Here is a 22,158-nt window from a genome sequence, read left to right on the forward strand (position 1 = left end):
TGCTAATCCTTGTTCAGTATGTGTTATTCGCTTGTCATGGAAGGTTTCGTCGTTTGCTTTTAATTTATATGCTTATAAATTTATATGCTTACAAAAATGATAAATCTACCATTTTGCAATGTAAAACAGACTTTTTTGAGTGTGTTAATGGAACAAAGTGACTTTATTGTGGACAAGTTCTTTCTAACGCCTACAAAAATATGGCTACGAATAACAAGAGAAATGTGAAAATATCAAAGAAGGTGATGACATTAGCGAATAAAATTGAGAGTCATTAGATAAAATTACTAATGGTGAAAGTGTCTCCTCAGTGGCAAAACATTATAAAATCACTGAGTCAACGGTACAATCAATCCAAAAATCGGAAGAAAAACTCCGCCGTAGTGTCCGTGAAAACGCGCTAATTGCTTCAAAAATTTGCTCTGTAACTCGTGATGTTAAATTAGAAAAAATGGAAAAGGCTTTAAATCTGTGGATAGAAGACCGAACTCAAAATAAAATTCCGTTAAGTTCACTCGTCATTCGTGAAAAGGCAAAACTCCCTTATCAACACTTTAGCGAAATTGGTGATACCACTGGCGGGATAAGTTTTTTTAACTAGCAAAGGCGCTGGTTTGAAAGATTTGTTTGAAATTTCTAATAAATATTACATTTAATATTAAATTGTTTCTTATTTTCATTTCGATGCCATATGCTTGCATTTCACTATGTACATAGTCATATTATGAAGGTACATATAATACATAAATAAACAAAATTTTAGACTAGTTTTTCTTATATATTTCATACTTTGGAATGGAACCCCTTTATTACTATGGGAGCCATAACTCAGTATTCGTGTTTTCATTATTCACGACATTTCTCAGGAACGTAACCCCCGCGAATAGCGGGGGTTTAATGTATATTTAAAATATCTCTCCTTACAAGTCGCTCAGACATACAATTATATGTTGCCAGCGTTTGCATAGTTATCGTACTCTAAAGGCTATATATACCATTGACTAGGTTTTCTCGGCCCTTTCTTGCTTTCTACCTTCGAGAGATAGAGTGAATTTAAAATTATTCAAAAAGTCGATTTAAATTTTCTTCTGAGAAAATTTTAAGTTAATAATACTGGTTTGACCAAAAAATAGTTAAATAAATACAATTTTCGACACCTTTTCTCAATTTGGATTTCTACAGTAAATGAGTAAAGAATTTCTTGTCTTATTTTATTATATATGTCTAAAGGTTGTGAAAAGTGATCGAAACCATTGTATTTATTTTGGTCAATCTAAACGTAATTTTATAAAAAATATTGAGCCTATTTTCAGGCCTTTATAATTCTTTTGATCCTCTTAGTAGGTCACCGAATCATTCAGAGCCTACCTTTAGGCCTCTACAATTCTTTTGAGTCTGTTAGCTACTCATTTTAAGCTTCTTTAGTAGGCTATTCAAATAGAAGCCTTTTAGTAGGCTATTCATTTTAAGCCTCTTTAGTAGGCCATTTACTCATTTGATCCTAATCTAGGCTATCGCAATATTACTCATTTGATCCTAATCTAGGCTATCGCAATATTATTGAGTCTCTTAGAGACCTTATAAACAATTAGGCTGATCGAAGCCTACAAATAAAATTAATAATTATATAATTTATTGGAGTTTCGTTTGAAATTATCGAATAAATATTCCCCACAAATACGAATATATATATATAGATATATATATGACAGCTGATCGTACATTTTTATCGCGATTCGTGAGGTGTGAAAATAAATAACATATTTGTATCTATTTCGCAACATGACTAGTAGAGACAGAGAGGCAGGGAGAAAGTATATGTGTGGCTCTGATAATTGAAAAAAAAGAAAGAGAGAAGACATTACGGAAAAAGAGAGGAACTCCCTTGCAAAATTTTTAAAAACCGAAAATGTGCAACAAACTGAAGAAACGCATAATTCACAGTCACTGGAAGATCAAACTTGCAGAAATTAAATTACGCTGTGCAACATCCACGAAAACGATCCTGATCGTCATAAAGCCAGCTCTCGTCCTAATGAAGAGGAAAGCGATGATAAGAAAACTGTAGAACCGGAAGATAATCATGAAGCAGAGGTAAACGTACAGACGGAGGATTTTTTGTCAGCTTTGAACAAAGAACAAGATGAATTATTCCGAGGACCGCAGCTTCAAGAGAATCAACAAAGCGACGAAGACGAAAATGTCGATATCAATGATCCTGGTACTTGGCCTGAAATTATAACATAAATTTAGAATGGCTATCATACAAAATGGCATGACACAGGTAAAAAACTACGATTTTCCGAAAGATAAAAATAACAGAAGTTTTTCTGAAAATTATTATTTAAGAATAATTAACGAATGGGGAACGTCAAGAACAAAGGTGGTTACTCTACTCAAAGTACAAAGATGCCACATTGTGTTATGCGTGTAAGTTATTCTCTTCAAATACCACTTCTCCGTGTTTAACTGGACTTAACGATTGAGTACATTTAAGTTTGCGATTACAAAGTCATGAAAGATCAGAATATCATTTACAAGCTATGTACAAACTGTTACAACTTGAAAAGAATTTGAAACTTGGAAACACTATTGACAAAGAACATGAAAAAATAAAAACGAAACACAGCATTTAAAATGTGTTTGTGAACGAATAGTGGCTTCAATTTTATATTTACCAGAGCATAATTAGGCATTCAGGAGCAGTAGCGATGCTTTATATAAACCGCACAACGGTAATTTCTTAGGTCTCATAGAATTACTTGCAAGATTTGACCCAATCATGAAACAATATTTGGATCGGTGTGTAGAATCAGAATTGCATTCCTATTTATCAGTTCATCATCATAAAATACAAGATGAACTGATTTCTGCTTTGGCTAAAAAAGTTAAAAAGGAAATGATAAATACAGTTAAGAAAGCTAAGTATTTAACAATTTTATTAGATTGCACTCCAGACAAGGGCCATCAAAAATAATTATCTGTTATTTTAAGATATGTTAATGTAGATAACTCTGAAAGTGATGTGGTCCTTGAGGTTGTCACAGACATTCTCTCAGATATGCCAGTCAAGCTGTACTTGCTACCTGGCAGTCTAAAACGCTGATGGAACTGATATTCGGGTGACACTCAAGTTAAGTGTACCCTATTTCAGCGAAGTCCGGACGGTCTGTGACAGCCAAATCCTCTGTTTGCACCTTCACGATGGTGGGACTGTTAGTAATCCTGGGTATAACCTCCATGCACAAGTACATGGTGGGTGACCACCCAGGTGTGAACCAACGTAAGCAGGGGTCGAGCTGTGGCACCCAAACCACATGGAGGAACGCCGCCCCTCTATGTACTAGGTGGTAGATGACTCTCATCAACCGGTGAAATACCACCACTTTGATTATTGGAGGCTTGAAGTGGTGGAACCCATGTTTAGTCTCTAGAGCTAAGTTCCGGTCAACCCTTCCCTATCTCTTCCATCATGCAGTATGATTGATGACGTTTTAGGTTATAATGAACATCGTGGCGAGATCCAACATCCCATACATACATTTCGAGGGTACAGCTCTAAAAACGGTTTTTGCAGGCCGGCCGCTAGTTAGTATACTGGACCGAACCTATTAGCAACTCTTTAGGAGGCTTCCGGATCAGCTAGTGTATAATCTTGCTACCTCTACTCTGCCAGATAGTGACTGGACGGAGTCCCAGTAGTGTGTATGCGGGGGGGGGGCATTCTCGAGGCCACATTATGTCAAGGATCTGGGTATATTCTTACCATGTGTACACCATATCCAAAAATTTCATTACTTCATACAGCATGTCCCCCCCCTCTTTTTCTTACTATTGAGTACACCATGAATTGTCAAACTAATAGCACAAGCTTATCTTAAACCTCCCAAGCACTTCCTAATTCATTTCAAAAATATATGTGGCCTCAATTCTAATCTCAACGATGTCCATTTCCACTTGCAGTCTGCCAAACCCCATGTACTTTTTTTGACAGAATCTCAGTTATCGGTTGATTCAAGTACTGCTCATCTCAGATGCCCAAATTATTCGCTGTATGATTCCTTTCGCCTCAAAGGTGGTACTTGTGCATATGTCCATTCTGATATTCCCTGTCAGAGACTTGGCAATTTGGAATCTCCTCTCTTTGATCTCCTCTGGCTTAAAATCTCTTTACCTCATTGTATAAAATTCATCTGTTGTCTCTACCGTTCTCCCAACTCCACTAATCAATTGGAGCTCTTTGACTTCCTCTCTTTGCAACTTGACTTTCTCCAGTCCAACTTTCCTAACAGTGACGTAATTTTCCTTGGTGATTTTAATGTTCACAACTCCAGCTGGCATCCGTTTTCTAGTCACACCGACCCAGCAGGTCGAAATGCTGAGGCTTTTGCAATTACTAATGATCTAGCACAGATTGTTCATTTACCTACAAGAATACCGGACAATCCTAATCATACAGCCAATACGCTTGATCTTTTTCTCACAAACAACCCTTCTAAGTACACGGTCGAAGTGAGAGGTCCTTTATGCACTTCAGATCACAACTTGGTGATTGTCTCTTCTCCAATGGAACCTTTATCTCATGGCTATTCCCAACCTCGTGTTGTTTGGCATTACAAGAATGCAAAATGGGATGACCTGTGAGACTTCTTTTCTTCTTTTCCTTGGTCATATTACCGTTTCAAAACTTCTGATGTCAACGTTTGCTCAGATCGTGTCAGTGAAATTATTCTTGCAGGAATGGAATCCTGCAAGAATAATCCTGCATTTATCCCACACTCCACTTTAAAATCTCGTCCTTTATCTAAACCTTGGTTTTCCAATAAATGCGCTAAGGCTGTTTACGAGAAGAACGTTGCATATTGTAATTGGCTTGTTTCTAATTCTTCAGTTTCATTTTCTGCCTACACCAAAGCTCGCAACAATTGTAAAGCAGTTATTAATCAGTCCAAACTAGAGTTTGAACAGGCTAAGAGTAGAAAACTTGCTTCTTGCCTTAATGGCAGCCAAGCATTCTGGTCTCTTGCCAAAGCTATTGGCCGCAACTTTTGCCCATCTCTGCTCCCACCTCTGTCCAAATCAGATGGTTCTGTTGTCACTTAAGCCAAGGATAAAGCTGGCCTGCTAGCATCCCATTTTTCTTCCAGCTCATGTATTAATGATCTTGGTAAAACACCTCCCACCATTCCCAACACGTTCCATTCAATGCCTCCTGTGGTCTTCCGTCAAAAGGATATCAGAAGGATTTTGATGAATCTTGAGGCTAAGAAAGCTCCAGGTCCTGATGGTATTTCTCCACTTGTTCTCAAAACCTGTGCTCCTGAACTTACTACTATTCTTTGCCGCCTTTTTTCACTTTCTTATTCCAAAGGTGTTTTTCCTTCTGCTTGGAAATTTTCTCATATCCAGCCAGTTCCTAAAAAGGGTGACAAATCCCTCCCATCCAATTATCATCCCATTGCAATTACTTCTACTCTTTCAAAAGTAATGGAGAAATCAATTAACCGCCAACTCTTAAACTAGCTTGAAACCTTCTGTCTGATGAACGATCGCCAGTATGGATTCCGTCAATGTTGATCCACTAGTGATATTCTGGCTTATGTTACCCATTTATGGACTAATTCAATGGAAAGGTTCGGTGAAAAACAAGTAGTTGCTCTTGACATCTCAAAGGCTTTCGATCGTGTTTGGCATAAAGGTCTTCTAAACAAGCTTCCATCTTATGGTTTGCCAACTGTTTTTAAGAATTGGTTATCCAGTTTTCTCTCTGATCGCTCACTGAGGGTGATGGTAGATGGCTCTCTGTCTTCTAACTTCTCCACTAATGCCGGTGTCCCCCAAGGTTCAGTTCTTTCCCCCACTCTTTTCCTCTTCTATATTAATGACCTTCTTCCATTGACTGGGAATCCTATCGATAGTTTTGCTGATGATAGCACATTGCATTCCACTTTCCATTTTGAGAAACCTTGTCCTGCTCAATCAGCTTCAATTTTTCGAAAATTTGCTATCAATTCTTTAAATGCCGATCTTCAGGTAATTCTCCAGTGGGGCAAAGACAACTTAGTTGATTTCAACCATTCTAAAACTCAGTCTTTTCTTATATCTCACAAAAAGGATTCTTCTGCTCCTATGCTCATCTTTAGTGACACCTCGTTGTTGTTGTTGTTGTTATTTTAGTTTTTAGGAGCATTAGCAACTAAGGCCATATTGCTCTGAGATATGCGGTGGTCATTCCCTGACCTTTCCGCATCCTCCGTATTTGGTGGTGACGGGCTCGAACCCCGGTCTAATCAAGAGGCGTGTGCTATGCACTGCTGCTCCTTCCCACCTGGCTACGGAGGCGCCGTGACACTTCGATTTCTAGACAAAATGATATATCTCTTTTGGGGATTACACTGACTTCTAATCTCTCTTGGCACAAGTACATTACAAATACTGCTTCTTCTGCATCTAAAAAACTTGGTTTTCTCTTTCGCTCTCGGCGTTACTTTTCTTCCAAACAGCTGCTCACTCTGTATAAATCGCAAATCCGCCCTGCCATGGAATATTGTTCCCACATCTGGGGTGGTGCCCGAAAAGCTCTCTCAGGCTTCTTGATTGCATTCAGAAGAGGGTAGTTAGGTTAATTAATGATTCGTCTCTAACAGAGTCTCTCCACTCGCTTTCGCATAGACGTACTGTTTCTGCTACATGCCTCTTCTACAGATTTCCCGCTCTCTCTTTCAAAACAGTCCGAACACGTGCTGCCACCAGCCATCATCCATTTACCCTCCAACTTCAAATCCACAGAACCAACTTTTCATCTTCCTCATTTATTCATTCAACTGCCGTTTTCTGGAACAACCTTCCTTCATACGTATTTCCTGAAAATTACAATCTACAGAAGTTCAAGTCCAATGTCAACAAATATCTTCTTTCGTCTTCTCAACCTCCAACCCAAGCACGGTACTAAGTACTATAGGTTCTAATACCTCTCATGTTTGGGGTTCACATAAAAAAAAAAAAATAGAATACAAGATGAACTAATTTCTGCTTTGGCTAAAAAAGTTAAAAAGGAAATGATAAATACAGTTAAGAAAGCTAAGTAGTTCACAATTTTATTAGATTGCACTCCAGACGTAAGCCATCAAAAACAATTATCTGTTATTTTAAGATATGTTAATGTAGATAACTCTGAAAGTGATGTGAGTATACAAGAACGATTTATTTGTTTTGAAACAGTAAAAGACTCGACAGGAAAAGGGTTATCAGCCAAAATTGAAAGCATATTAGAAAAGGAGGAATTAGATTTAGGGAACTGTCGAGGACAGGGGTATGATAACGGAGCTCATATGAGAGGTTTATATAAAGGCATGCAAGAACTTATCCTGCAAAAGAATTCCAAAGCACAGTACATGCCCTGCAGAAGTCATAATTTGAATTTAGTTCTTGGAGACATTTCAAAATCATCTTCTCTTGCAAATTCATTTATTGGGACTTTACAAAGCCTATATAATATTTTTGCAAGTTCTGTGATACGCTGGGATATATTAAAAGAGCATGTCAAACATCTTACTCCAAAACCACTGTCAGAAACAAGGTGGGAATGTCGCCTCGAAAGTGTGAAATCTGTGAGATACCAAGTACCACAATTTTCTTTAGCTTTGAAATACCTATATGAACATACCAGTGGCATGAAAACAAAATCCAAAATCCAATCAATTGAAAATAAACTTACTTCATTTGAATTTTTATTAAGTTTGGTCATTTGGTATGACATACTGAATGAAGTAAATATTGTGAGCAAGATATTTTAAAATTCAAATATAGATATCGGTACTGCAAATTCACATTTAAAAGGCCTTTTAAACTTTTTTGAACAGTATCGTGAATCAGGATTCAAATCTTCTTTAATAACTGCAAAGGAAATAGCTGAAGAATTACAAGTGACTGAATTTAAGAATCAAAGAACTGGATGAAAAACAAAGCAATTTTGTTATGAAGGAACCGATCAGCCTATTTCATCAGGCGAAGAATATTTCAGAATTCAATATTTTCTAGTCATAACTGATAGGGCGATTATTTCTTTTAAGAAAAGATTAGAAATTTATCACGAACATGAGACATCATATGGTTTCTTATATAATTCAGATAATATTCAAAAACTGACTGAAAACGATCTTCTTAAATGTTGCAAAGACTTAAATGCAACCTTGCAAGATGATATTGATTGCATTGATTTATTTAATGAAATCAAAATTTGTCGTCGAGTTTTGCCTTCCAGGATCACAATATTACAAATATTACAATATTTACTGAAAAATAATTTATTTGAATTGTATCCAAATTTTGTTACTGTTCTGAAAATTATATTAACCTTACCAATTACCGTCGCATCTGCAGAAAGATCTTTCTCAAGATTGAAAATAATAAAAAATTACTTGAGATCTAGCATTAGTCAAGAACGATTTACCTCCTTAGCCATTTTATCTATCGAATCCGAAATAGCCAAAAAACTAAATTATGATGATATTATCAACGAATTTGCTATAAAACATGTAAGAAAATGAAACAAAAATCACATATTGTGACTTTATTTCATTAAGTCGCATACCAAATTGTATTTTATAAGTATAGGAAGCAATTATTTTTCTTATTTGATTTATTAAAGATTTTTTTGTGATTGAAATGTTAATTTTATTAAAATAATTTAATTATTTATCATTTTTGTAATCCTTACTAAACCAATTTATGCAATGTAATAAATATAAAAATGCAATAAATTATTTTGTTGTACGAAATTTGTATCAAGGCCCTGCAAGTCAACTTTGCACCGGGCCCGGCTTTTGTTCGGGCCGGCTCTGCATGTAAGGAAACACTTCGAATATGTGGGTTGCAGAGCTTGGAAACTAGGCGCCTTAGAAGAGACTTGATTGAGGTGTTTAAGGCTCCGAGAGGCATAAGTAAAATGAACGAGGACGAAATTTTCACGGTTATGATTCTAGAACAAGGGGCCATAATTTTAAGTTAAGAGGGGAAATGTTTAGATTGGATTCAGGAAGTTTTATTTTAGCCTGCGAGTTATACATTACTGGAATAAGTTACCTACATCGGTGGTAGAGGTGACAGTTTGGGGATATTCAAAGGTCAGCTGGATAATTTACTTACGGGAGGAGGGGAAACACATAGGTTGTCTATTTCCTTTATTATTATTTTTTTAAATTTTCTTCTTATTATTATTTTATTAATTGCTGGTGCAGCATTAGCCATAGGCTTCCTTGTGTTCTCTCTCTCTTAATCTATTAAATGTCACTTGTAATTTCACTTTCCTCAAATACCATTTGTCATACATTTCGAGGTACAGCTTTGAATCACATCAACAATGGGAAGAATTTCTAAGTCCTCTTCCATCAACACTATAAATAGCCAATCCCAGGCAGAGAGTGTAGGGCCCCCACACTAGTTATTTTGGGTTTTTCAGCCTGCGAGATGGGAACGAGAGTAGCCTTGTTCAGGCGAAGTTTTCACGGCTCAGGAAAATAGAGAAGTTTTTTCTGTTTTATTAACTTAAATTGGCATATTAACTTATTTTCTAGAGTAGCTTTATATTCCTAGTTACGATACTTAGCTTAAATTTTGACTTAGATAGAGATTTTGTAGGTTATTGTATTGGTAAGGTTATCCAATCCAAGTGTTTTACAAATTTTGCAGAGCTGGCGAATGGGAAGTTTTTTTTTTAGCTATATTTAGCCACTTTATTGACTAATTGTTATACTAAATAATTTTCTATAAGTAGCTTATAGACCTAGTCAAGATCCTTGGTTTATTCTGAATTGAGACAGGGAGATTTTGGAAGTTAATTAATACTTAAGTGTCCGTAGATTTACTGTTCGTAACTTGCCGCCATTGTTATACAATACAACGTTATATCCCGAACTAGATAGTGTTAGCTTAGTATAGTAGAGTACATAATATTATCAATTAATCAGTAAAATTTATTAATCTTGTTGAACTTCATTGTCAATTAAATTGAACTTTTTAACTAAACACATATAATGACTTAGATTTTACAAACGTAACAATTAATTAATACATAACTTGATATGGAAGTTATATAAAGAAACTCGAAGATAATACTTGATACTGATAAAAAATATATAGATATATAGTGTTACAACTGCGTTGGGATACAAGTTAAGGGTTATAATTTTGTACTGAAATTGAAATTGAATCGAAATCATGACTCAGACCAGAGCAGCAAAGCAAAATGGAGTGCTGTGGATCAGAGGAGAACTGAGGAGGGCATTTGCCCTCTGAATCACAGCTTTTAAAATGCACTGCTTGCTTGATGTTTGTGGAGCATCAGGTATGGGACATGATATTGCCAAGGGTCTTTGTGTGTGTGTGTGCAATGTAAGGAGTGTGAGGAAATGAGGCGACAACTCAGCGTGGTTATGGGCCTATATGAGAGCTTGAAGGACAGAGTGCATGCCCTCGAAGGATCTAAATTGAAGGGCCCATCAAGCTCTCAGCTGCCCACATCAACGGCAGAGCTTACACTTGATCATCACGCAACACAGTGGCAACCCCAAGGCAGAATGCGCTGGTCCCACAGGAACTAGTAGTTGTTGGTGACTCTATTATCAGGATTGTTGTTGTTGTTGTTAAATTTGTTGGTGCATCAGCACTATTATCAGGGAAAAGGGGAACATGCTATGTAAAAAGGATAGGTGGAACAGGACCAAGGTATGTCTGCCAGGGGCAAAGGGTGACGTAGAGTGGATATCAACTTTTAAGGGCACAAAAGGTGATATTGTTGTACACGTTGACACTAATGATAAGAGTAGGAGACTGGCAGAATTACTTAACAAGTACGGGTCACTGTTGAAAAAAACCGTGAATTAGGGGTTGAATTTGAAAGTGTCTGCAATTCTGCCCAGACACGATAGGAGGGAGTATATGATGAGAGCCTTGTCGATTAATTCGGCCCTAGAAAGATCGTTCAAGGCTCAAGGGGGTAGAATTTTTTTCAGCCTAGTCTGTACTTGTTAACAGGAGAGACTACTTCTACAGGGATGGGATACACTTAAATAGAAAGAGTGCAAGAATATTTGCTGATGCTATCGAGGCAGTGTTAGGTGGGTGGGAAAACTGCTAGCTTGGGGGATACAAGGAATAATACATTAACAGTAGCCACTGGCAGAGGTGAAAGTGGTTCTTGCACTGCTTCTATTGGAATGAGAGCAGCTTGGAAAACAAGATGCATGATATTTCACAGACTGATGGGAGTTATTGCTGTACAAGTAAACACATGGCTTGTGTTGGGGTAGCTAAGAATATGAACAGGTGCATGTAAACTCCTAGCATTGGTGTACATGCAAACTCCTAGCATGTACACCAATGCAAGGAGTTTGGTAAATAAATTTGATAAATTTGAGGTATTGCTCAGAACCTTAAAGGCAGATATTGTTGGGATACATGGGGTCACACAGATAAAAGGAATGCAGAACTGGAATTTGGGGAGTACAATGTGTACAGGAAGGATAGACAGGATAGGAAAGGAGGGGAGTTATGCTGTTAGTTAAGAAACATATAAAATCAAAGGAAGTAAAACCAGTCGACGTCGCTGGACAGTGTAGTGTCGAGCCAGTTTGGTATGACATAAACATTGGGAGATCAAAATTGAGAGTAGGAGTGTGCTATAGGCCTAATGACTCTGATGAGTATAATAAGAAACTGTACAGGGAAATAGAGTGGGCCAGTAAATCAAAGAGTCTTATAATGGGGGATTTTAATTTCCCAGATATTGACTGGTATTTGTGGCAAGCAAGGCTTTTGTGGATTTATTGGATGATTGTTTCCTACATCAGAATGTTCAGGAGGCAACTAGAAGGGGGTAATACTCTTGATCTGATTATCAGTAGTGATTCTTCATTCATTAAGAATCTGCAGATAAAGGAACCACTAGGTGGCAGTGATCACAGTGTGCTGAAGTGGGATTTACTCAAAGAGGTAACTACCATCAGTGGTAAAGGGAAGAGTTTTTGCTTTCGTAAAGGCGACTACGGCGGTCTGAGACAGTATTTAAATTCTATACGGTGGGACCAACTGATGATGTTACCAACAGAATATTCAAAATGGGAAGCATTCAAAGAATTTATCTTGGAAGCTACTAGGCTTTACATACCACCTAAGACATTTTGTTCAAGGTTTAGGCCTAAATGGATGTCAGATGAACTAATGAGACATATGGCAGAGAAGAAAATGCATAGAATACATATAAATTAATGGGTGACATGGAAGCCTATGATAGATATAAGCCGGTCTGAAACCAAGTCACAAAGGAGATTAGGCAGGCAAAGGCAGATTATCCTTGGCAAAGGATGCAAAGAAAAGCAACAAAGAGTTCTTTACCTATGTAAACTGTAGAAGGAAATGGATGAATCAGATTGGTCCACTGGATATTGATGGTTCAACTGTTGATGATCCTGCTCAGGTGGCTAACAAACTAAATGAGTATTTTTGCATCTACATTCACCCATGAGGAGTTATTCAGGGAGGGGAATGCCAGAGGTGAGTTAAACTCTGGCAGTGAGCTATATGATTTTTTAATAACTGAGAGGAAAGTGGAGGAGAAATTGTTGAAGATAAACATAAAAAAGGCACCCGGGGTGGACAGGATCTATCCAGTTATATTAAAGGAGGCAGCAATGGAAGTAAGCAAACCCTTAGCCATAATTATGAGAGCATCTTTGAACTCGGGGGAGGTACCCATGGATTGAAGATATGCAAATGTGACCCCAATTCACAAAGGAGGATCAAAGGGCAACACAAGTAATTATATACCTCTTAGTTTAACTTCTGTTCCAGGAAAATTAATGGGGGGCACTGGTTAAAGAAGCACTGCAGGATCATCTAGACAAGACTTCAGTTATAGCTCGGACACAGCATGGTTTTGTTAATGGGAAGTCTTGCCTGACAAATTTGATTGGATACTATTATGTGGTTACACAGGAACTGAATGTAGGGAATAACTTTGATATCATATATTTGGATCTTAGAAAGGCTTTTAATACTGTTGCACATGGAAGACTGGCATTGGAGGCAAATTGTTGCTATGGATAAAGGGATGGTTAAGTGGGAGAAGACAGAGAGTGGTAATCAATGGGCACTGCTCATCGTGGACTAATGTTATTAGTGGAGTCCCTCAGGGTTCAGTGTTGGGTCCATTGTTGTTTTCTGTATTTATAAATGATATTGATGATGGTATATCAAGCTTAATGTCCAAGTTTGCAGACGATACAAAGGTTGGCAGGGTTGTTAAGGACACTACTGACGCTATGCTGTTGCAACAGGATCTGGAAAGGTTGAGCAGATGGGCTGAGAGGTGGCAAATGAAATTTAACATTGACAAATGTAAAGTACTATATATGGGAAGCAGTAACCCCAGAGTGACGTATCAACTCTGTGGTACTACACTGACAGTGGTAGAGAATGCAAAGGACCTGGGGGTAATTGTGCAGGCAGATGTGAAGTTTTCTGAGCAGTGCAGACGGTCTGCAAGAGTAGCTCATAGTGTCTTGTCAATGATATACAGGAATTTTTCAAGCAGGGATAAGGAGGTGATTATCATCTTGTATAAGGCAATGGTCAGGCACAACCTTGAGTACTGTATACAGGTCTGGAGGCCTCATTTTAGGAAGGATATAGAGCTGTTTGAATGAGTACAGAGAAGGACTGTTTGTTGTTTGTTTGTTATTTGGTTTTTAGGAGCATTAGCTAAGGCCATATTGCTCCGTGGTTATGCAGTGGTCATTCCCTGACCTTTCTGCATCTTCTGTATTTGGTGGTCATGGGCTATAACCCCGATCTAATCAAGAAGCATGTGCTACGCACTGCTGCTCCTGCACAGAGAAGGGCAACAAGATTAGTGAATGGAACAAAGGGTTGCTCTTACGAAGAAAAGCTTAAATTTTGCAAATTACAGTTTCTGGAGACTAGGCACCTGCGAGGTGATCTGATTGAGGTGTATAAAGCCTTGAATGGTTTGAGCATGCTCAATGCTTCCTCTTCTCAGAATAATCACCTGAGAGTGCACAAATTCAAATTGAGGAAAGACAGATGTAGGGTAGATGTGCAGAAGTTTGCCTTTGGCCAGCAGGTAGTGTGGTTGGTGGACAGACTTCCATCCTTTGTTGTGGAAGTTGATAGCCTAAATAAATTTAAGGCTGAGCTGGACATGTATTTGGAACAAAAAAGTGGTGAAATGGGAGTGTTTTTTTTTTTTTTTTTTTTTTTTTGGCTGATGCTGCATAACTCGCTTTCTTATATCAGATGCCTCTACTTATGCTAATGCCATGCAAATTAGTTCATGAACACACACACTTCTACACACATAATAACGGATATGAATTATGCTTGGGAGCCATTACTTAAATACTATTCCTAGGTTCTGGTATCAACTAATAAAATAAAACATTTTTAAAAATGTTTTATTTTATTAGCATTGTAGTAGTGACTTGTCAAAGTGAATTGAAGTGTAGAGTGAATTGAAAAAGTGGAAAACAAGTTAAAATATTACCATTAAATACCCTGAATATTATATTCAATAAAAAAAAAATAACTCTCCAGGTTATGGTATTTCACGCATTGAAAACAACAGGGCTTATGGGGGAAATAGGGATAGTGGCAGAGCACTCAAAAAAAACTGTTGTCTGAAAAGTAAAACACTAAAAAAAAAGTAAGAAATGTTAGAAACCCAATAAAATTGCTAACACAGGTTTAAACATCATAAATTTCTAATAAATAAATATTACAGCAAATATTGGCTTTATTTTGACAAGATACCTTGTATTGGTTGGAGACTATGCACGCTTACGTACATAGCTTAATTAATACTGTAATATATGCATACTAATTGATATTTCTGTTCACTGACTTTTTTTTTTTTTGGATTGTAAAATTTAGAACAGTAAAAAAGATAAGCAATCAATAACAATGAATACAACATGCACAAATTGAAAAGTGAGATAAGGAGTAACGAGCTTATGAAGCTTAAAAAATTGGAATGAAGAGAAGATTCTGAAATTTATTTATGCTTTTTATACGATTGAAAATTTCAAGGAAGGGGAAACACGTTTCACCATAATAACGTAAAAACGTATGCAATTCCAGCTATCGGTATTATCGCAAATGTAATAAGATCAAGTTTACTACCTGTTTATAATTAGATTAAACTAACAGAAAAGCCCAATAAACCTGGAACTGCAAATTATTTTTACTGTTTTATGGTAGTGACCTCCAGAAATGTGCTTGTCTGCTCATGATATCACACCTCACGGAATTTATGTTTGAATAGAAAAATGTGAGCTCCTGAAAACATGAGTCAGCCTACAATATCACCTGTTATCTTGTGACTACAGCGAATGACAACAGTGTGCTCCGACCACTACAACTACAGTAAACATGAAATATAGCTCTCACACATTTGATGTTTGACATTTTCCATTGCATTCACCTGGTGTTAAATTGTGCACGAGCCAATGCAAAAATCGCATTATACTCGCATTGTTCCCTAATACATCAGTCATGTTGGAGCAAATTTGCGTTACTGTTGTTGCTATTTGGTTTTTAGGAGCATTAGCAATTATGGCCATATTGCTCCGGGGATATGCGGTGGTCATTCCCTGACCTTTCTGCATCCTCTGTATTTGGTGGTCACGGGCTCGAACCCTGGTCTAATCAAGAAGCGTGTGCTACGCACTGCTGCTCCTGCCCACCTGGCTATGGAGGTACCAGTTCGCGTTACTGAAATGCACATTATAGCAGAACTGACTGTACAGGCAACCTCAAAAAAACACAGGTGTTAGGAGTTGAGAATAAAACAACCTACATTCCAATGGAATTTACACCACATAAGTGCCATAGTTACATGTTACATGTGAACACTCACATTATCTTTAAGAATGTTGTTTTTATTTTAGTTTACTTTAGAATTAAACTGTCAGAGTCAAAATCTACACTGGAAAAAGACATTGTGATCTTCTAACATTTTGTATCTAATCGTCCATGTGTACAACTTGCATCTCTGCTTTTTAAAATTGTGTAAGCCAATGAGGTGAAACTCACTTGGTCACTCCAATGTCCTGGTCATTCACAATAAATAGCAATCTGCTTCTTTTTTTTCCCTCTCCATTCATAATTTCACTTACTTTATTCTCTATGCTTACAACTTTGCTTTTCAATTCATTGTATTATGATAACAAAGAAAAGAAGAGAAAGTTTGCAAGTGAGATTACAATCATTGATAAATATTAGTCAGTTGATGCTCTGAAGATCTCCACTACCTATTATAATTAGCAATTGAGTTGGCTAAAATTTCTCAGTCCTGTAGTTCTTACATAAAACATCAGGCTGATATATGTAATTAACGAATAATCTAAGCAAATGCCAAAAATAATTACTCTTTGCACTGCCATTTTTGACACGTTTGTTACAGAAACTATTATCCATCTGAGTTGGCCAGAGATAAAAAAAAATAATAATAAAAATAATTCTAAGGCTGTTTATTCGTAACATTGTTACATAACTTTTAAAGTTGGATTGTAAAATAACCTATACCAACCTACTATTTAACATTTTAGCATATGACATTGTAAAGGAGGCAAAATAATATATTTTTATGTGAGATGTTGGGACTAAATCTTGTTTGAGTTCAATGATAACTCAATTTTTATGGGCAGCAGTATATCATAAATGGCAGCATAATAAGACATGCTATTTCAAAACTGAACCAAATTTGAAAAATAAAGTACATGCATATATACTTTATTTTTCAAGTATATCCATTTCCCTCAGCATGAATTGTTGAGGAGGCTTCCATCCTGCAGTGGGTTGATAATGGCTGCACTTTACTTTTTTTTTTTTTTATATATAAAAAGAAGAAAATGCAATTAAATACTTTTGACTAATCAACTAGTGAATAATAATTTTTCATCCACAAATGCTTTTAATGATAAACTACAGATCTGGCATAATATATAAGGTCTGCAGCTAGCTTCATTTGTTAGCTAACTATAAATATTCTTATGTCAAGTACTCTTATATTTATTAATGAACTGGTACAAGATGCACTGTTATAAACAACAATCTATTATACTACATGAAATATCGTTCATTCATTGGCATAGTTTAGGATGCTGTCTACAACAATATTATAGTCCTGAATAGTCAGACTCAGATTTTAATACAGGAATATAGATTTCTATATATACATATATAAAAAAAAAAATCTTACCATGAAAAATTGGTGATAAATGATGGAAAACTATATTGGGACCCTTTCCATGATACTGACCTAAAGAAAGTTCTAAGAAAAACATTGGCAGACCACATACAGCTAACATGATAACATATGGTACGAGAAATGCTCCTATAAAAGTAAATTAATAATAAATAAATAAAACAAATCACTTCATTTGGTACAAAAACACTTAAAATTAACACAGTACTATATTCTTGTTTTCAGACTTATATAATAGTAGAATGCTACCATACATACAAAAAAAGCAGTAAATATTTAAAACATTTAACTACTTTACATTTAAAGAAAACACAATCAGCTTAAAAAGTAAAAACTACTGGAAATTTACTATGGTTGTTAGAATTTCACTACATTAAGTTACAAGACTTAATGAAACATCTGAGACTAAAATATCTGTCGATACAATATGAAGAAAATTAATAAAACTGTTAGAATATGACACTGCAATTTTGATTACAGAAGGAAAATTATTTCATAATAAACATTTTCCTTATCTTTAAGTTAATTTTAAGAAAAGTCATAGCCAAAAAAAAAAAAATATATATATATATATTATATAGGCTAACTACCTACTGTCATTTTAAACAAACTGGATACGAAGTTTAATGCACAATGTTGAGATTATATTCAATTGCTGTATAGATTTGGTGTCATAGCAGCTGTTATCCATAATTCCCAGATGACATTATATCCAGAACTGCTATTAGATAGACCAGGGGTGGCCAACGAGTCGATCGCAGATTTAATTTCGGTCGATCATAACAAATTTTAAATATACAGTCATCCCTCGATTTGTGCACTTTGTGCAATGAAATTTTTGAGATGGTAGATCGCGGCACATTTTGAAGGAAAAAAGTAGATTGCATCACAAATTAAGTTGGCCACTCCTGAGACAGACCATGTCTATTACAAAGTTCTACAAGAAGAAATCTAATGATATAAGGTCAGATGAATGCAGTGGCCATGTGAGTGACAGGTGGCTGGTCCATCTGTTATTGTTATTTTTTGGTTTTTAGGAGCATTAGCAACTAAGGCCATATTGCTCCGGGACATGCGGTGGTCATTCCCTGACCTTTCCGCATCCTCTGTATTTGGTGGTAATGGGCTCGAACCCCGGTCTAGTCAAGAAGCGTGTGCTACGCACTGCTGCTGCTCCTTCCCACCTGGCTACGGAGGCGCCTTGGTCCATCTGTATCAGATTATGGGTGATCTACTTCCATATGAGAGTCTCATCTAGAAAGTTGCATATATGAAGGTTAATTACAATGCCTGTAAGGAATGGAAAAATGATGTACAGTGAAATATCTTGTAGATGAAGGGAAAAGTTGTAACATATTAAAGCAAGCACCCTCTGGAAGTTTTCTCTGCAAAAAAAGGAGTGTTCTAGCTAGATTCTTATTTAGTTATGTAAACTAAAAGAAAGAGTATATCCTGCGACCTCCCCCAGATTTCAAAATAATCACACAGTGGTGATCAGACACTTTTCTATCAGTTGACATCACACATTCACTTTAGCACTTTCTCTCAATATGCTCATAGATAATATGTGTTTCTGAATCTCATATTCATTATGCTTGTTGACCTTTCTGATATTGTGAAAGTAAACTAAGCTGAGAGAAAAGAGGACAAATACTGCACTGTGTTTTTCGTATAAGGTATATTCATAACCACTTGTGTATATATATCTGCTTAGGAGAGCTTACAATTACAAAATATGAGAAATATAATTTAGAAATTTGAAGAGTAACAGCTACTTTAGAAATAAACTTTGGAGATGTAAGGCTATGATACAAGTTATTCTAGCTGTTAACCAGTGACATAAATAACAGTAAATATGAGTTCTAAGATGGCTCATGCTGAAATAAATGAAAATGAAATGAATCGGCTTACTGCCTTGTTCTTCTGGAGCTCCAAGAATGTTCTAATTCATTTACAATCTATGTGCTGGTCAAAGAATTTTCAGCTCCAAGAAGCAGATAAGTTTTTGACAAATTTTGCCATTTTACCAACTTAATTTTCATATTAAATTGTACTCTATAAGTAGCTTTATAGACCCAGTCATGATTGTCATAATATTTTTTTATTTAGGTAGAGATTTTGTAGTTTACTCCTTAATATAAGTAGAACCTCTGTATCGTTAAAAACTTGCCACCATTGTTATAGTTAGAGTGAGTGGTAGGGAATTCAAAATTTTAATTAGCATTAGCAGAGGCATGTGATGTAAGAAAGCCAGCTTATACAGCATCAGCCAAAAAAAAAAAAAAAACACACCGTTCCCATTTAATTATGCAGTCAGATATCAAGTTTTCTGAGTAGTGCAGGCAGGCTGCCAGAGCAGGTCAAGGGGTCTTGTCAATATCCATGGTTACTGGTCTTCTGAAATGTCTTCTATAATTCCCGCTTTTCTTTCAAAATAGTCTGAACACATGCTGTCACCAGCCAACATCCATTTACTGTCCAACTTCCAACTCACAGAACCAACTTTTCATCTTCCTCGTTTTTTCATTCAACTGCCATTTTCTGGAACAGCCTTCTTCATATGTATTTCCTGAAAATGTCAACAAATATCTTCTTTCGGCTTCTCAACTTCCAACCCTCCTTCTCAACCTCCAAAATATACAGGAATTTTGCTAGCAGAGATAAGGAGGTGATTATCCCTTTGTATAAGGCAATGGACAGGCCACACCTTGAATATTGTGTACAGTTCTGGGAGCCTCATTTTAGGAAGGATATAGAGTGGCTGGAATGAGTACAGAGAAGTTAACAAGACTGGTTAGGGAACAAAGCGGTGCTCTTACCAAGAAAGGCTTAAGTTCTGCAATTGCAGCGTCTGGAGATTATTCACCTGTAAGGGTTTTTTTTTTTCCCTTATGAAAATGCTTGGGTTGGAGGTTGAGAAGCCGAAAGAAGATATTTGTTGACATTTTCAGGAAATACATATGAAGAAGGCTGTTCCAGAAAATGGCAGTTGAATGAAAAAACGAGGAAGATGAAAAGTTGGTTCTGTGAGTTTGAAGTTGGACAGTAAATAGATGTTGGCTGGTGACAGCATGTGTTCAGACTATTTTGAAAGAAAAGCGGGAATTATAGAAGACATTTCAGAAGACCAGTAACCATGGAAGTATCTGTAGAAAAGGCATGCAGTAGAAACGGTACAAGTATGAGACAGCGAGTGGATAGATGCTTAGAGATGAGTCATTAATTAACCTAATTGCCCTCTTCTGATGTTAGTTTGTTTGTTATTTTGGTTTTTAGGAGCATTAGCAACTAAGGCCATATTGCTCCGGGATATGCGGTGGTCATTTCCTGACCTTTCCGCATCCTCCGTATTTGGTGGTGACGGGCTCGAACCCTGGTCTAATCAAGAAGTATGTGCTACGCACTGCTGCTCCTTCCCACCTGGCCAAGGAGGCACCCCCCCTCTTCTGAATGGAATCTAGAAGCCTGAGAGAGGTTTTGGGGGCACCACCCCAGATGTGGGAACAATATTGGTAGGGCGGATTTGTAATTTGTACAGAGTGAACAGCTGTTTGGAAGAAATGTAATGGCGAGAGCGAAAGAGAAAAACCAAGTTTTTTAGATGCAGAGGAAGCAATATTTCTAATGTGCTTGTGCCAAGAAGTATAGAAGTCAGGGTAATCCCCAATAGAGATATCATTTTGACTAGAAATCGAAGTGTCACCAAAGATAAGCATAGCAGCAGAAGAATTCTTTTTGAGAGATATAAGACAAGACTGAGTTTTAGAAGGATTGAAATCAACTAAGTTGTCTTTGCAACACTGGAGAATTACCTGGAGATCGGCATTTAAGGAATTGGTAGCAAATATTCAAGAAGTTCAAGCTGATTGAGCAGGGCAAGGTTTCTCAAAATGGAAAGTGGAATGCAATGTGCTATCATCGGCAAAACTATGGATAGGATTTCCAGCCAATGGAAGAAGGTCATTAATATACAAGAGAAAAAGATTGGGGAACACTAGCATTAGTCGAGAAGTTAGAAGACAGAGTGACATCTACCATCACCCCTCAGTGAGCAATCAGAGAGAAAACTAGATAACCAATTGCAAAAAACAGTTGGCAAACCATAAGATGGAACTTTGTTTAGGAGACCTTTATGCCAAACATGATTGAAAACCTTTGAGATGTCAAGAGCAACTGCTTGTGTTTCACCCAACTTTTCCATTGAACTTGTCCATAAATGGGTAACATAAGCCAAAATATCACCAGTGGATCAACATTGACGGAATCCATACTGGCAATCATTGATCAGACAGAAGGTTTCTAGGTAGTTTAAGAGTTGGCGGTTAATTGATTTCTCCATTACTTTAGAAAGAGTAGAAGTAATTGAAGTAGGACGAAAATTTGATGGGAGGGATTTGTCACCCTTTTTAGGAACTGGCTGGATATGAGCAAATTTCCAAGCAGAAGGGAAAAAAAACCTTTGCAATAAAAAAGTGAAAAAAGGGGGCAAAGAACAGGAGTAGGTTCAGGAGCACAGGTTTTGAGAACAAGTGGAGAAATACCATAAGGACCTGGAGGTGTCTTATCATCAAGATTCGTCAAAATCCTTCTCATGGAAGACAACAGGAGGCATTGAATAGAACATGTTGGGAATGGTGGGACGTGTTTTGCCAAGATCATTAATACATGAATTGGAAGAAAAATGGGATGCTAACAGGTCAGCTTTATCCTTGGCTGATGTGACAACAAAAACATCTGGTTTTGACAGAGGTGGGAGCAGAGATGGGCAAAGGTGGTGGCCAATAGCTTTGGCAAGAGACCAGAATTCTCGGCAACCATTACGGCAAGAAGCAAGTTTTCTACTCTTAGCCTGTTCAAAATCTAGTTTGGACTGATTC

The 22,158-nt window shown here is 36.8% G+C and overlaps 1 protein-coding gene across 1 annotated transcript in view; it reads right to left on the minus strand.

Annotated features, from left to right (window-relative positions):
* LOC150087964 (sodium- and chloride-dependent glycine transporter 1-like) overlaps nucleotides 1-22,158 on the minus strand; it is a 285,384-nt gene that overhangs the window by 191,788 nt on the left and 71,438 nt on the right. Inside the window, exon 3 of the mRNA XM_090369981.1 lies at nucleotides 17,276-17,410. Coding sequence (XP_090226107.1) covers nucleotides 17,276-17,410 — 135 coding nt within the window. The remainder of the gene's footprint in view (nucleotides 1-17,275; nucleotides 17,411-22,158) is intronic.

The sequence above is a fragment of the Mastigoproctus giganteus genome, chromosome 3 (assembly GCF_048544385.1).
Source record: "Mastigoproctus giganteus isolate SK-2022 chromosome 3, ASM4854438v1, whole genome shotgun sequence".
Lineage (NCBI taxonomy): Eukaryota > Metazoa > Arthropoda > Arachnida > Uropygi > Thelyphonidae > Mastigoproctus > Mastigoproctus giganteus.